General features: G+C 45.8%; 1 protein-coding gene across 1 annotated transcript in view; it reads left to right on the top strand.

Annotated features, from left to right (window-relative positions):
- Positions 1 to 14,990, top strand: part of DKK2 (dickkopf WNT signaling pathway inhibitor 2) — an 88,646-nt gene extending 73,656 nt beyond the window's left edge. The window contains exons 2-4 of the mRNA XM_004612741.3: positions 8,310 to 8,460; positions 9,377 to 9,532; positions 12,710 to 14,990. Of these exons, the coding sequence (XP_004612798.3) occupies positions 8,310 to 8,460; positions 9,377 to 9,532; positions 12,710 to 12,960 (558 nt within the window). The 3' untranslated portion in view covers positions 12,961 to 14,990. The remainder of the gene's footprint in view (positions 1 to 8,309; positions 8,461 to 9,376; positions 9,533 to 12,709) is intronic.
- The last annotated feature ends 2,779 nt before the right edge of the window (positions 14,991 to 17,769 follow it).

Below are 17,769 nucleotides of genomic sequence, written 5' to 3'. Positions count from 1 at the left end.
TGAGAATAAAGTGCGAAATCTTTGCACTGCCAACAAGGCACAAATGTACACTGCATGAAGATAATAAAAAATCCAGTCATCGTGGGTATGTTGGCAGTTCTGAGTCCACTTTGTATTTCCTCCCTAAGTACACACATCAAAAAGCTTTATTTTTATTATGTGTTACTTTACTTTCTCAAACAGCTTTTAAAGTTCTCAACCCCTGGCTAAGTCACTAAGACCTAGGGGTGTTGATGAACCTTCTTGGAATCTGTTATTGTTGTCAGTGAGTCTCCTGCTGAAAGCCCAGTTGTCAAAGACCTATGCCCCCCACCATGTTCCCGGACCCTCTGGAAGATAAGACCCAGTCTCTTTCTCATGTAGAGGGAAAGTGCCTAAAACAAGGGCATTCGGATTCCGCACCAGTTCTGTAAAGCAGCATTTCCCTACCCTTATCACACGAATAGCCAGATTCATGGACTTCATCCAGCCCTATAGAATTCAAATTTCAGCAACTCCATATTCCTTCGGGAGGGGAGGGTCACACCCAGCCATGCTCAGGGGCTTTTCAACCCGGCTCAAGGAATATAAGGCAAGCACCTTAACCCTTGTAATACCTCTCTGGCCCTGAAGAAGTTTTAGAAGAAATCTTGTAGGAATTTTTACCTCACACCAGGGACAACCTTGTGCTTGGGGTGGGGTGGGGGGGGGCAAAAGGGGGTCTACCCGGGGCTTCACCCATTCTAGGAACTTGAGCCATTTGCCAGTCCTACCCCCGCTGTGAGTTTCTACGTTTCAAAGTTAGTTAAATAGAGAAGCAATGTTGAAGGTTGGAATTATATTCATTTTATCAAGGAAGAAACTGAGACTCAATTCTGTAATTTTTAATGAATTATTAAAGCATAATTCAGATTGCAGGTTAAGTCCAAAATTCTTCCTACAGGTTCTGTTTTAGAAAGGCGTGAGCTCCGGGAAATTTGTAAGGCTACAATGAAAATTTTATATTATAGAAATTCAGTACCAGTTCAGGAGACTCTGAAATTATGTGGTTTCTTCTTCTGTTTTGGTTAGGACAATGCTACACAATCAGTCGTGGAACTACACAGGGCTTCATGGTTATAGCTGGGACAAAAGTGTTCCAACTACACCCCACAATTACTTCCCAGCGGCTGCTTTTGGAGGCTTCGAAGTCTTTTATCCTATCTTTTCCAAATTAGAGGAAATCGGGTCAAAAACAAACCGAACATAAAGAGCTAGGTAAATGCTATTGTTCGTGTTTCTCTAGGTACTCAGACCATCTGGGGTTATTTCCTCCCATGTCCATCTGTGATCAATAGCGGCAAAGCGCATGTTACAGTGGAGAGTGTGGTTATGTTCCAAGAAGAAAATTCCCTGGAATCTCCTTTCTGTTGAATGACATGCAGAGAAGAGGTCACGGCCATGCAGCTATAGGAAACCCAGCCTTCATTTAATAGAACCGTTGTTTTTTAGGATTTGAGCGAAGCTTCCAGAATCCAACAGGAAAGTTAGTAGACCTCTCTCAGAAATTCATCAGTCCTAATTGTCAATTCAGACAGCATTAGAAATCCACGCTGCTCTGAACTGCCAAGTCCCCAACTAAATGTCGCACAAACTACCCCACAAAATGAGAATGTTTTACAAAGTGTGCCTAGCATGAATTCTTTTTCAGGGATTCAGTTTTTATATCCTCAGCTTCCTTTGTTCTTTTTCTTTAAATTGTCCTGACCATTTTATGCCATTTTAAGGGGTGGGGGCTTCAGACCATTATGCATTCCAAATCTTATTATCTAGTGCATTAGTCAGTGATACAAAAAGCTTTCTTAAAAGAAAGTATTCTTGATGAATACTGGTCCAAGCTAAAGATAGTCTTAGTGGTCAATTATTAAGCTTATATATACAAAAAAGTATTTTTTTCTTGCCTTCCCATTGCTTATTTAAAAGTGAAGCTTGGTTCTAATTGGAAAGTTAGGATACAGAGCACCCAGAGTAGTTACAAATACTATTTTAAAACTTAACTGTTGTTATCTAAGATTATCTCTTGTTTTTCAAGAAAAAAATATGTCTATAAATATTTCTTGATTAATTTTAGGATCATTGATCAATTAAGTAAAGCTACTTTAATAAGTCATGTGGAAGGTTAAACATACTAAGACAGATTTGTGCTGAAAATATATACACATCAAAAAATGAATAAATACATGTTTGTAAAAAATATATATATATAGATCCCTGTACTAGCTGTATCTGGAGCATAGCTGTTGTTCAATAAGTAAATGCTAAATGCTCCCTAAATTCTGAATGAATCACTGTCACTGTCAGTATCACTGTCATCCCATTGCTCATCGATTTGCTCGAGTGGGCACCAGTAATGTCTCCATTCTGAGACTTGTAGTTACTGTATTTGGCATATCGAACACGCCACGGGGAGCTTGCCAGGCTCTGCTGTGCAGGGCAGGATATTCTTGGTAGCTTCCCGGGCTCTCCGGGAGGGATGGAGGAATGGAACCCAGGTCGACCGTGTGCAAGGCAAACGCCCTACCCACTGTGCTGTTGCTTCAGCCACATTTACTTTAATTAAAAAAAAAAGCTTTATTAAAATAGGACTAAATTCTGAATGAATACCCAGGCATTTGCCTTAATGAATCCACGGGCATATCCAGAACACTATCAAGTACCTGAAATTTTCCCCTCAAATTCAGTATCACTTGATCCTGCACCTAGTCCATGCTCAGCCCGGAGAGTGTGCGTGGAGGACAAAGGAAGGATCAGGCTCAAGCACGCAGCAGGCAACTGCACATTCATTCCTGAGTGAGCCTGACATGCGGTGCCTCCCCAAGTTGCAGTTTGGAAGTCTGCTCTGAAATGACACTTTAAGGAGAGCGCACCTGGCTGGTCACTGAACCCTGCATCAGCATAAGGACACCACAAGGAAAAGGAATCTTGCTTTTCAATCTGCTTTCTCCCACGTCACTGCCGACCTTCTTCAGTGCTCTCCAAGCCCCAGCCCTCTGCCTCTCCCTCCCCCTGTGGCCCCAACTGTTTCTCATTCTCACAGCCCAGCCCGGTGGACAGCCCCCACCAGCCCCTCCCTGCGGGCGTTTGTCTGTCTGCCCAGCTGATGACGTTTTCCTGGCTCCAGAAAACTTCCGAGTTTGTTACAAACAGTGCTTGAGGGGACAAAGGATTGTCTCCATTAAAACAAAACTAGGTCGGTCTTGCAAGAGTCGGGATGGGTGGCCATCCCACACGGACACTCTGTGATGGTTCCTTCTTTTTCACACCCTTCCTTCCCGGTCATTAGGCAAGACCAAGTTCATTGTTTTGAAAACTCAGGAGTCCAACTAAGACTTTAGTCCAACTAAGAACTTCAGAGTTCTTCTGAAAGGTGACTGCTGTGGAAACCCGATACACATTTTCTGTCACTCTTCTTCTGGATCAAATGACTTCCCTGTGACAACTGTATTTTCAGGATGGGCAGAAATGAAGGAATAATTAAATTTTTCCTTCGAATTAATTGCCTGATTTTCTCTATAACTGTCTTTCTCTGTGTAAGTTTTTAGAGTAATCGGGGGTGGTGGTAATTGGTTTAAATAAGATGTAGTAAGATTTTAGTTTGATAATTAGGCAATTTAACTCTCATAGGAGTATTGTAGAATTTGGGTGATAAGTGCAATTACATTGAGTTCAAGCATGCATGGAATTATTGGCAAGAAACGGGAGGAGACGCTGTGTAGTGGGGTTTTCCGCCGAGTCTCTGCAGCAGTTAAGCAGAAGGAATTGTCCGCGTCGACCTTCCTGGTCTCTAAGCGGAGAGCGCAGGTCACCGCTAAGCCGTTTCCATGTGCATTAAATCTTCAGTGTGAAATGTCCGTTTATCCCGATTTCTTCCTCTGAGGAAGCCACGCTCCACCCGGCCAGCTTCTGATCACACGGGTCTCACTGGCAGAAATGACTTCACCTCTCTTCACCCCTTACTAAATCTTAAATAATGCTTCCAAATTAGCACAGAGGAAAAGAACTCTTAAAAAAAAAAAAAAAGTCCCGTGTCCTAAAACAGAAACACTCATTTCTGATAGTTTATTTTCAAGCTGTGGCCAATGTGTTCCCTCCCTCTTTAATTCGTGCCAGGGTTGAGTTGGCAGCGAGCACTGCTATTTATAGAGATATCTCTATTTTTAGGCTGGGGGAGGGGGTGGGCAAAATGTCTGCTTTTGGGCGAATGGTGAGCAACTCTCAGACATTCCTCAGTGAAGGCCCAGCGTCTGCTGGGTGAGACCATCATTGGTCTCCGATGATGCCCCCAAAGCCCAGGACTCCAAGGCCGGAGCCCCCACCCTGCCCCGCGGGGCTCCTGTTTGCCTCCTGCTCCTTCAAGTCCAGTAAACGAAGAGCCACAGAAACCGGCTGCCAGACACTCGCACGGCAAGTAAGACATAGTCTCTTGTCCCTGGATAAGGGCCGTGGGGGCACGTTGCTTTTGTTCAAGGGAAACAGACTACAGACATGGACTAAATTTTTGTCACAAAACCAATTTCGGGCGACACGAAGTATGGGAGGGTCTCTGCTTGCTGTGCCCAGCAATCACTCCTGGCAGGGGACCAGAGGCAGTGCTGAGGGTCACACTAGGGCCGGCCGTGTGCAAGGGAAGCACCTGCCCCACAGAGCTCGCTCCAGGCCGGGCCTTCACTAGCTGCAGGTCCCCTGCAGTGGTCCAGGAGTGACCACCAGGCCTTCCTCACTGTCACCCTGTGTCGTCTACTCCCTCTATCAGGCACACAGAGGGGCTGTGGGGGGTAGGGGGGTGCTGCAGAGCCCCTAATCTTGGCTGAAAATGCCATGTTTGACTCGACTGGATAATGATGCAGCTGGCTGGAGAGATGGCAGTTCTGTGCATGTTCAGACCTCCTTGTACCTTCTCACGCTCTGTGTATTTGAGCGACTGGTCATGCCCAAGAGAAACTTTGTGGCTCTGCAGATCTGTGCTGGGGACACTGTCCAGAGGAAAAGGGACGACCCCCAATACCACCGGCCTTCCCTGAAACCTATTTCATCCAAATTCTGCTTGTCACAACCTCTAAACCTATACGTAAAAGCCAGTTTCATCAGCACACTGAAAGCGGGGTAGTCTAATCTTGCATTTCAATCCTTGAAACTTGTTTTTGAAGTGTCAAAATATTCCTCTTAATATTTATGTTTTGGGATTTCAGTCCAAGGCAAAGTTCACATTCACATCACCCTGACATTTAAAACAATTCTGCACATTTTTCTTCCTGTCATTTCTCCTTTGTGTTAAATAAAACTATCATGTTCTTTCATTTATCCCCTCTTAAAGTGAGCTTTCGTCTGCAGGAGTGAGTCCATTCAGCTAAGGACTACTGTGCATATTACTGTCTGTAATATCATCTGCATCAAATATTTTCCATTTCAAGTATTTTCCATTTAATTATTTTCCACTCCCCATCAACTGAGAAGGAGAAGATGATGAGTCTTCCACAATTTTCTGCATAAATGAATTGCTACTTTTAGCAAACAACTTGCTTCCTACTATGTAGACTAATTTTTTTTTAGGAAAGGAATTAAGTGTTATTCTATATTCAGAATCCCTTGAAGATCTGTGAATTTAATTGTGAATTGCACATGATGTTTTAGGTGGGACATGTTTATTTGTGTTGTAAGAACATGTCCTATTTTTGAGAAAGGAAAAAACACTTCAAATGTTTCTTGCAAAAACAATTTGATGAAATAATTGTAAATGAATCAGAAACATGTGAATTGCATTTCAATTGAAATCAATGGATTTAAATATGAATGGAGTAAAGGCTTGGGGGAAGCTCTGTGTGGCAAGGCAGGAAGTGACATTTGTTTTGTTTTCATGAGATTTGGATTCTTGAAAAATTGTCTAATACTTCGAATTTAGCCTCATTCAGATTTTCCCTTGGCTTACCAATGGAGTTTCAGAATGGAAAAATAATATCCAAATCCATTCTATAGCATTCCCTGGCTCCAATTATGTAACACAGTCGTCAAATATTGCCTCTGTAAAACCCTTCAAAGTCACTTTCAATCTGGAGGCACGATTTCATGAAGACTGTCTTCTTTGGAGGATAAACAATTTATTGATACTAGAATGTTCCTATAGCATACATTGTTGCATCTAGCATACTTTCCCCACAGAACAACATGTGAGCTCTCAGACTCACACATCAACTTCATACTAACTTTCTAACTGAAGACGATCATATCCAGCTAGAAAACACACGTGGCTGAATGTCTCACACATACACAGGCGGGTGAGAGCAAGTGTGAGGTGTGAGAGAGTCGTCGAGGAAAAGGAAGAGCCCGAGGGACACCCTGGACACCCTTTCGTGAGGAAAGCATCCAAATCACCAGCTATTCATTATAAGTTTCATCCCATTGTCTTATTATTCATGCACATGTAGAAATGGTAGCTTTAGGCTTTTCATAATTTTCATCATAAAAAATAACCAGAGATTATTCTGAAAAGAGAAAAATATCAAATAGAGGAGGAAAAACTATCCCTAAAGGCTCACAAACAAGTCTTCCCTGTCCATGTGCTTTTAAAAGCAAGTTTCATGTGTGATGCTTAGGGGGGGGGGGGGGTAAGGACATTTCAGATTTTCAAATGTTAGTTTCTGAAAGCAGGAGTATTATAAACGTCCCCGTAATTTAGAAGAGGCAGGGATTACATCATGCAACACTACATTTTTTGTTTTGTTTTCTGGTATCTGAGAGTGCCACCTCGCCACCTGTTCCTGTCTGTGGCAGACTCTGGACAAAGACCTTTTTGCATGGACCTGCCGTGTGTCTGTCCCCACCCATGCCGCAGTGCCGGGCAGCAGCTCATCTATCAGAGCCCAGACTGAAACCGGGCTCTGTCACCCAGGGCCCTCTGTCACCGTCACCAGTCTCTGTCACCATCACTGGTATTCTCCAGGGCCCTCTGTCACCGTCACCAGTCTCTGTCACCATCACTGGTATTCTCCAGGGCCCTCTGTCACCACCACCAGTCTCTGTCACCATCATCAGTATTCTCCAGGGCTCTCTGTCACCATCACCAGTCTCTGTCACTGTCACTGGTATTCTCCAGGGCCCCTCTGTCACCGTCACCAGTCTCTGTCACCGTCACTGGCATTCTCCAGGTCCCCTCTGTCACCGTCACCAGTCTCTGTCACCATCACTGGTATTCTCCAGGGCCCCTCTGTCACCATCACCAGTCTCTGTCACCATCACCAGTCTCTGTCACCATCACCAGTATTCTCCAGGTCCCCTCTGTCACCGTCACCAGTCTCTGTCACCATCACCAGTATTCACCAGGTCCTCTGTGTCACCATCACCAGTCTCTGTCACTGTCACTGGTATTCTCCAGGGCCCTCTGTCACCACCACCAGTCTCTGTCACTGTCACTGGTATTCTCCAGGTCCCCTCTGTCACCGCCACCAGTCTCTGTCACCATCACCGGTATTCACCAAGTCCCCTCTGTCACCGTCACCAGTCTCTGTCACTGTCACTGGTATTCTCCAGGTCCCCTCTGTCACCATCACCAGTATTCTCCAGGTTCCCTCTGTCACCGTCACCAGTCTCTGTCACCATCACTGGTATTCTCCAGGGCCCTCTGTCACCATCACCAGTCTCTGTCACCGTCACCGGTATTCTCCAGGTCCCCTCTGTCACCGCCGCCAGTCTCTGTCACCATCACCAGTATTCTCCAGGTCCCCTCTGTCACCGTCACCAGTCTCTGTCACCATCACCAGTATTCTCCAGGTTCCCTCTGTCACCATCACCAGTCTCTGTCACCATCACCAGTATTCACCATGTCCTCTGTGTCACCATCACCAGTCTCTGTCACCATCACCGGTATTCTCCAGGTTCCCTCTGTCACCGTCACCAGTCTCTGTCACCGTCACCGGTGTTCTCCAGGGCCCTCTGTCACTGTCACCAGTCTCTGTCACCATCATCAGTATTCTCCAGGGCCCTCTGTCACCGCCACCAGTCTCTGTCACCGTCACCGGTATTCTCCAGGGCCCCTCTGTCACCATCACCAGTCTCTGTCACCGTCACTGGTATTCTCCAGGTTCCCTCTGTCACCATCACCAGTCTCTGTCACCGTCACCAGTATTCTCCAGGTCCCCTCTGTCACTGCCGCCAGTACTCTCCCTGCTCTGCAGAGACCCAGGGCACTGTCAGCAGCGCGCGTTCCCTCAGCGGCGACCCTGAGGATGACGGACGCCCGACACCACTCGCCCTGTCTAACCCACTCCGCTTTTGGTCTCTTGTGTGCCTCATGCCAGGCCTACCCGTGCAGCAGCGACAAAGAATGTGAAGTCGGGAGGTACTGCCACAGCCTCCACCAGGGCCCGTCGGCCTGCACGGTGTGTCGGAGGAGGAAGAAGCGCTGCCACAGGGACGGCATGTGCTGTCCAGGCACCCGCTGCAACAATGGTAAAGAGGGGACGGGACTGCCCTTCCCCGGGCACCAGGCAGTGGCCGGGTCTCCCTAGCCAGGACTCCAGCTGGCAGGCGCCTTTCCCAACCGCCGGCCCAGACCATGGTGCAAGGATGTGCCGGGGGACCCAGAGCGTGGGTGGGTGGGCCACCCTTCGTCCTGGACAGTGTGTGCTAACCCCGGGGACTCTCCGTTCAAGTCACTAAACCCGTGAGTGAGCAGAAGCCCTCGGGGAGCTGCTGCAGCTGGACACTGTCTAGGCCCCTTGTCCAGGGCCCTGGATGCAGGTGGCCTTTGGAAGGCACCGCCCAGAGGGTCACGGCAGCAGATGTCTCCCACCAGCCTTCCCGGAAGCACGGCTGCCTGCAGTGTGCTGAGCTGACAGCTTGACACGCATCGTTCATGCTAGCAAGCAACCAGCCACTGTAGAAGCTGGTGAGAAATATTTCCTTAGACTCTTGCTCCCACACGTCTGACCTCTGGGCAGCGGCAACACCGTGGACAGGCGGTGACTGGGGCCCTCAGCCATCACCGGGCTAGCACAGCACTGTGATGTCACAGTGACACTGTGATGTCACTAACGAAGGAGGCTAGAGGCAAGCATGAGGGGCCACTCAGGTGATTTTTAAAGCGCTAATGGTAATATTAATCGAACGGTGCTGTGTCACTATTCTGAGCACTGCACATGCATTCACAACCCCTTTATGAAATGAATAGTTTTTATTCCTATTTATTTTTTTTGCCTAATGCCACTTCTTGGTCTTGAGGGTGACAAGATTCAAATGGAGGAAGTCTGGCCAAACTATTCAGTACCCGATTTCAACAGACTTGAGAGAGAACAGATGCTCGTAGGACAGTAAGTCCTTCCTTGTGAAAGTGAGTGAGTGTAAGCATTTTCCTGATCATCTCCAGGCATCTGCATCCCGGTCACGGAGAGCATCCTAACTGCTCACATCCCAGCTCTGGACGGCAGTCGGCACAGGGAACGGAACCACGGTCATTACTCGAACCACGACCTGGGGTGGCAGAACCTCGGAAGAACACTCACTAAGATATCACATATCAAAGGTAGAGTTATCTGTCTTTCCATGTTTACCCTTTTTTTTAATGAGGCAATAAAAAGAAAATACCAGTAATGTATTCCATAGTTTTAGAATTAAAGTATAAGAATATTTTAATGGGAATTTTTTAAGTACATTTATTATTAATTTTGCATCTACAAGAGTAGGTCTCTTAAAGAACTTAAATTGCTAGGGAATTCACAAGAGTTGGCTGGAGAGAGAAGGGATGGGGTTTAGGCGCTCAGCTTTCTTGCTGGACCCAGTTTGATCCCCAACAATGCAGACGTTCCTTCCCCTGAGCAGAGAAACAAGAGTAATCCCTGAGCATCACAAGGGATTACTCTGAACTCCCCAAACCAAAGAAAGAAACAAGATACTCAAAAATTACAGTATCAACAATACCATTTTCTGAACAGTCCTGCCACTTTAAGGTGAAATTTAAAAGAAACTATAAATACAAGTATTAGTGTCACATAGCACTGTAGCACTGTCATCCTGTTGTTCATCGAGTTGCTCAAGCGGGCACCAGTAACATCTCCACTGTGAGACTTGTTACTGTTTTTGGCACATTGAACATGCCACAGGTAGCTTGCCAGGCTCTGCCGTGTGGGGAGGGACAGAGGAATCGAACCTGGGTCGGCCGCAATGCAAGGCAAATGCCTTACCCGCTGTGCTATCGCTCCAGTTCATATCAAAAGATAAAACATTCTGAAAATAAATGAAACATGTTTGTTATTATATGTTAATTCGATTTTTAGAGTGTTAGAGTCTTTTCCTAACCTTTACAAACTCCAATTTTATTTCGCTGAACAACCAGATGGAATACTACTCATAAATCAGTTTAACAAAAAAGATAGAAAAAAAGAGAGACTTTTTAGTGCACCTGTGTATAAAATTAATTCCTCCTTATCCCCAAGGTTTTGGTCTGTGGGCCACATCTGTAGTGCTCAGGGCTTCCTTCGGGCTCTGTGTTCAGAGATTGGTCCCCCAGAGCTCAGAGGCCCATTCCTGGTGCTGGGATCAAACCCAGGTTGGTTGCATCCAAGGCAAGAAACCTAGCTACTGTGATTATCTCTCCATTCCCCCAAATTCCCACTTTACATAAAAACTTGTGAAGCCTAATTGTTACCGTAAACTTTGAGAGCACAAAAGCACTTCCATTCTGTTTGTTTGTAGGTTTGGGGGCTGCACCTACCATGTCGGGGGTTATTCTTGGCTCTGCTTATGGCTCTCTGTGCAATGCTGGGAATCAGACTGGGCTCAGCCACATGCAAATCAAATTCCTTATCCCCATGCAAACTCTCTTGCTCCAAATCACTTCCCTTATTATTTTTATTTTTATTGGTTTTGAGGAGACTCCCGGCTTACTCCTGGCTCTGCACTCAGGAATCACTCCTGATGTACTCAGGAAATCATGGTGCGCCAGGGACTGAAGCCGGGGTTGCACGCTGGCCACCTACAAGGCACGCAAGCCCCTTCCCTGGTGTCCTATCTCTCTGATCCATCACTTCCACTGTTAGAGGAACGTTTTTGCAATATAGTGGATACTTCTGTTCAGACCTCCCTTGAGGAGAAATGGCACGTGTTCACGAGTTTGAAACTGATCTTGGAAACTTTATAATAAACTTGGTTATACTGAAGATGGGAAAACTTATCTTTTTCAAGAAGTGCATTTCCCTATCTTACATGGTAACAAAACCATTTGTCCACATTATTTTACTCTGCAGAGCTAGTGTCTCATCTCGCCTGTTTATCTTTCCGGTGTGGAATATTATTGCTCACCTGGATCGTGCTAAAGGCACCAAGGGTACTCAGGGTTTCCCTTTTCCCCTCTCTCCACTCCCTGGAGGTCTGTGTTCTCTACCCGCATCTCCTATTTCTGTCCCATCTGCATCTTTATTTCACAGGTTCCCTTCTTCATTCCAAAATATAACTAAGTCCCAGAGTGCAGTTTCCCACTGACTAATTCTTTGGGTTTGGGAGCTGCATCCAAAAGTGCTAAGGATCAAAGCAGGCCCCTACGCATAAGAATACGTGCTCTGGCCCTGATATCTCTCAGAATGTCTCGCCCACAAGATACTTTTCCATAGTTTGCGTGAAATTTTCTAATGGCAGCCTTGGAGAACTCCATGTCATTGACTGAGTCCACTGTCACCCCACACCGAGCTTGGCAGTGGCAGGTCACCCTTCCCACGGGGCAGGCACACCAGCTGGTCACCCAGCACCGCTCAGGCTCAGCCAGGGCTGCCGCCTGCTTTATAAACAGCGTGTGGCTGGAACACAGACTTGCCTGTTTACCCAGGCATTATCTACAGCTGCTTTTGCAACACAAGAGAACTTGAGTCCTTGGCACCATCTAGCCTAAAAGAGTATAAAATATTATACGCTGCACATTGCGGAGACTTTTTCCAACTGTTTTCTTTCTTTTTCTTTTTTTTTTTTTACAAAAGTTATGATGTGTGGGTCCTGTTAGCCGAGTTGATGCTTTTTTCCTGAATCAAATACCCATATCATTAGTCAGATGACCAGCTTTGATGAGCCCCACTTTTTCCCGGGTTCTTCCCGCTCTGCCCCACCTCACACGGCGTCCTTCCCGAGGGCTCTGGCAGAGTGACCGTCTCTGGAGGGAGGGAGACGGGGCACAGAGGGAGGGAAAGGCCACTGGATTCTCCACCTCCACAGCCTCGGAGGTATTTCCGGCAGAGCCTTCTCTCTCTCTCCTGGGAGGTTCAGTGTAGGGCAGCTTGCTCAGTCCCCGATTTTGACTTAAATTGCTCCTTTGATCTGGTGGCTCTGGCTTTCTGTCCCGGATGCCAGACCACGGTCTTTGCTGGCTCCCCAAATTCCCTGCTTGGTAGCCAGTTTTCAACTCAAAGTATCTTCTGTTGGCACCGGTGAGACTTCGGCATCTTCCTGACTAGACATGATATTCCCTGAGCATTGTAGCTTTCTTGAGTCAGCGTGTGACTTGTAGGAAGGCGCCGACAGGAAAATAGTTATTGTTGGTCCTACCTATCTAAGGAGGGATCAGGAAGGTACCGAAGAGCAAACAGTGAGAGAGATGAAATGCAGTGCTGCCTTTTCGTCATCAAAGACAGCACGAGGAACATATTTTAAGCACTCAGCGCACCAAGTGGGCTGCCTCCTAAAGTGTCCTGTTGTCTCTTGGCCATCACTCCCGCAGGACACGAAGGCGACCCCTGCCTCCGCTCCTCAGACTGCATTGAGGGATTCTGCTGCGCTCGTCATTTCTGGACCAAAATCTGCAAACCCGTGCTCCATCAAGGCGAGGTCTGCACCAAACAGCGCAAGAAGGGCTCCCACGGGCTGGAAATCTTCCAGCGGTGTGACTGTGCGAAAGGCCTGTCCTGTAAGGTGTGGAAAGATGCCACCTACTCCTCCAAAGCCAGGCTCCACGTGTGCCAGAAGATCTGAGCACCTCCGAGGAAAGCATCAGACGCAGACTGTGACCCCAGACATCTAATGCATTAGAGCACGGTGGGAGATAAGATTGGCATCGCGGCAGAATGGCTGAAATGAGGACCGAGCTGAGAATAGAGACGACAGGGCGGAAAGAGAACCAAGTGGATTAGGAAGGTGTCGAACAGGGGCAGCCAGCAGGTTTGCAGTGCCTGTTCATGTAAATAATGCACACAGTTGGGAAGATGTGATTGTGGGAGGGAAAAGCACATAGTGGGAATGACTGGGCAGATACCACAGGACTGGCCAAGGTTTAGCTGGGGCTGGAGGACAGAGTTCCTTCAGATTAGTGATTGTTATTTAAAAAAAAAAACAAACCCCAAAAAGCCATATTTCTGTTTTAAAATTTAGCTTAAATAAAACGCTGATTGCACACAGTTGACTCTAAAACACAAAACATGTTGTCACCTAGGGAGTGGAATTGAGTATAATCTGAGTATAATTTCTACTTCTCATTGAAAGGGGGAAAGCAGTCAGTATTTTCTAAATACTTTAAAAGTATCTGCAGGGTTTTATCAAGACATTTAATAAACTTGTCTTTTCTCAAACTTTACTTACATGTTTTAATTTTTATATTTAATTTATAATATCCAACAATTAATAAGTATCAATATTGTAAGATTAAAACTTGGCCCATTTAGACTCTTAAATGACATTGCCCTGCTCATTTGTGATTCCTGCCTTGAATAGACGCATTTTCTAATCTGTGCCCAATGATCAGGAATAGCATGGAGATTTTCCACAGACTGGAAGTTTTACAAAAGCCAAAATATGTGGGAAATACGACCAGCATGCTAGGGAGATAAGTTACCTTAGAAGATCTGGCATTTCCTCTGTTTGGCCAGAGAAGAATGGCAAATACACCTATTCTTTATATAATTCGCAAAATAGAAGGTGAAAGCTCATGGCAGGCACTTGAGTTACAGCTGACCTACACAAAGCTTGGTAATGAGCCAACTTTGTCAAGTATGCAGATTAGGTTAATATGCAAACTGTACGTCCGAAGCACAAACAAACATTCCTATACAAAGCACCAGACAGAACAACCTAATTGGAAGTTTTCCATGGATTTGCTCTCTTAACTATGTACTATAAATATGAGGCCAGTGTGGTCAAATATTTTGGTCAAGTCCAACAATGTCAAAGTATGTTTATATTTATGGTCTTAAGATCCTGAAATAATTCTACTATGAAGTGGTCTTACAAAACAGACCTCTTGGGCTTCAAAAGAGAATAACTTGGCCCACTGTTTTCAAACAGCCTGTAACTGCTGATAACCCCATTTTTTCTGCACCAAACTCTGTGAATTCTCTGAATTGGCTGTTCTTGTTTTGGGATTATTTTTGGCCAATAACGATAGCTTAGTTTTTGCAACTGTCAATATTAAAATTATGAATGGAATAGTGTTTAATATCTACACATCAGAAATATACAGAAACAACTTGTTCTTGATTGTTTGAAACCTTTCAGGCACTTCTAAATATTATGGATAGAGCAGAAAACAAAACATTATCTTATAATTGTTATAATTTTGACCCTTATAGGCTGCAAATTACTCCTAATTTTCTCTCACTCAAATTCATCTGCAGGTTTTCCCAGTCGAAATTAAGCAGAGCCTTTTCATTGAGTCTGTCAGCTTCCCACTGACAGTCATTTTCCCCATGTCTGCTGAGACAAAAATTATAAGCTAATCCATCGAAGAAGTAAAGTTTGTACCAATAGATTATTGTAAGGTGACAACATGGACGTGGAACTTTTCAGTCAACCCTTTCCTATTGAACAATTATATACACGATCTGGTTTCTGCATTATTTCCCTTGTGTACATCCCTTCAAAAATTATTTGAAGTAATTTATTTACAGGAAATGTTAATGAGATGTATTTTCTTATAGAGATATTTCTTACAGAAAGCTTTGTAGCAGAATATATTTGCAGCTATTGACTGTAATTTAGAGGAAATGTATGATAAGATAAAGTATATTAAATTTTTTTCACACCAAAAATTTAACTCAATGTTCCTTGTGTTTTGCTTACGGGGAGACCTTTCGTGGAAACAGACTCAGAGTTCACCGAGACTGTCTGATGTTGTAGGACTGCTTTGGGCCGTACCACTGGTCGACGCAAGGCAGTTCACTCTCACTGAGCTGCTGCTTCTAGGAGGCTGCAGTTGTCACGTGGTTTTTCATTCCACTTTCTTTTTCCTCACCCTTGCTAAACCTTCTGTAACCACTTTCCACACGTTGTGGTGCTCAGGGCTTAGTGATCCCAGAGAACCACGGGGTGCCAGGGACCGAACCCAAGATTCCTTCCGGAAAGGATGAGTTCCGGCTGTTGACTTGGCTCTCTGGCCCTCTACACGCATTTTCTTCAAAACAGTAAAGTCACCTGGAATCTCTTTTAATATCCTCCAGATTAGACTTCCAAAAGAATAGAGAAGTCAGCCTGCGGACAGGGCACTGGCTGTTCTTTCTCCCACAGCACAGACAAGCTACACAGCAGCACTTTCCTGTCTAGAAGCAGACCGTGCTCCCCAGGCCTGCGTGGACTCACCCTCATTTCCTGGGAAGGGCTTTCCTCGGGCTCGCCAGTGAGGAGATCAGGACTGTTTGGAGCGCCCACGTTGTATCAGATGCCTGCTGGCAGCAAAGTGGGAATAAAGCCATCTGTGACACAATGGGGCGGGTATAAGGCAGCCCATCATGCAAAGCTAAAGCCACGTCTTGACTCGGACAGGGAGCCACGCCCAAGCACCGCTAAATAGTCCCCATGCCACTCCAGTGTTGCTTGGGTATGCTCATGAACTGTGCCCTTTCTTCGGGATAACACTTATACTTCCCATTTCACTGTATTTTTATTGTATTGTATTTCAGTTTAGTTTGGTTTTGGTGCCAAAGCCAGCTGTGTCTAGAGTGTACTTCTGGATCTGTGCTCATGGGTCACCCCTGGGCGAAGCGTGTGGTGCCAGGGATCGAAACTGGGTTGGCTACATGCCGAGGCAAGCACCTCACCTACTGTAGTCTCTCTCCAGCCCCCGTGTATTTGTAGAATATAACAACTATAGCACTGTCACTGTCGCACTGTTGTCCCATTGTTCATCGATTTGCTTGAGTGGGCACCAGTAACGTCTCCATTGTGAGACTTGTTGTTACTGTTTTTGCCATATCCAATATGCCACAGGTAGCATGCCAGGCTGTGCTGTGCAGGCAAGATACTCTCGGTAGCTTTCCAGGCTCTCCGAGAGGGACGGAAGAGTCGAACCCAGGTCAGCCATGTGCAAGGCAAACACCCTACCCATTGGACTATCGCAACTATATGAGGGATATTTCTCTTTTCCACTGATCTGAGACAACCTGGGTAATAACAAACCATCCTAACTTCCCTTGAGATTGAAAAAATGCTCTATAGGAGCTTCAGAACTCGAGGGGCGAAACAATTCCTAACACCCTTCTCCCCCTAGATTCAGCCATCTGGGGCAAAGCTTCCAAAGGGGAAGCCTGCATGGGCAGAGCGTTACCTTTGGGTGTGTCCCCTGAGAGAGTCACAATGTGCATGGCAGAACAGCCTGATACTTCTGGTTCTTAGGAGGAGGAGGGACCAGACAGAATTATGCATTTCTTCATTCAAGAATCTCCCTAGAAATCTCCCAAACTGGGTAATTCATTCCACATGAAAGGAAGTTTGAGGGATTAAGTGGGACAAAGATCACATAGTCTGCATTAATCCCTGAGAATTAGAAAAGGCCCTTCCCTCCCCCTTCATTCCCTTCATCTGTGACATGGGCTTATCCAAAATCTCCTCAACTCCCCTCAAGCCGGCCCTGGGGGTGATTTCCTCCATGCCAGCCACCCTCCTGAGCATCCTGTTTAGGATCAGTGGTCAGCAGTTTAGAGACAGCCCCCAAAGATTACAAAATGGATGAAGATAATTCCCTCAACCCCAAGATAAGGTCAATCTCAGAACTAGGAAATAACCCCCTTCCTTATGATCATTCCAAATGAAGTCTGTTGCCGTTTCCACTGCAGCCTGCAGAAGTCTGCGGTGAGGCTCAACAATACACTGGGATCCGAGAAGAACAAGTATGAAAGCATTTACATCGTAAAATTCCAGCCAGACAGACTGGAATTCCAGTCCCTTCCATTAAAAACGCTCTTAGGTGAAATGACAGTTACGAAAGATGCAAATTCTCTTGCACCTTAAGGTCAAATTTTGTTGAAGACCAACAAATTGCAAGTCTGTTATCTTTCTCTTTAGAATATTGAGTCCGAGGAACTGGCAGTTAGGAAACTCTGGGCTTGATGCCTGTAGTTTTGCTCGCTGATATTTTACTCTGCTCAGACTCAGGGTTTCTCGATGCCCTGGAGATGAGAGACTGCTTCTGCACTAAGGTCTGCACAGCATCTCCCAGGAGTGAGGGCGACACAAGGCCTCAGAGGTTTTAAGTCTAACTGCAGAGACCATCTTAAATAAAGGACAGTGAAAGTGAGTCACATGATCAAATCAAAGATGCCGCATTTAAAAAATCAACTGTTCTCCGGGCCTTTGAGCAGTCATTGTAGGTAACGTGATGCTGACACGTATGTGGCATTTGCTGTATGAAAACATAGCCACGATGACTGGAAACTGGGTGATGGGAGGTGGGAGAAATCTTTATTTTTGCTTTGCTAAAGAATTTCAACGGCCCTTACAAATCACCTTAGACTAAAGAGTGAACATATAGTGTGTGGCCACGGAGTGAACGACTGACCAGGAGGAGCCGTGCAGGAT

The sequence above is a fragment of the Sorex araneus genome, chromosome 6 (genome assembly GCF_027595985.1).
Source record: "Sorex araneus isolate mSorAra2 chromosome 6, mSorAra2.pri, whole genome shotgun sequence".
Taxonomy (NCBI): Eukaryota; Metazoa; Chordata; class Mammalia; order Eulipotyphla; family Soricidae; genus Sorex; species Sorex araneus.
This window is presented reverse-complemented; position numbering and strand designations above follow the sequence as displayed.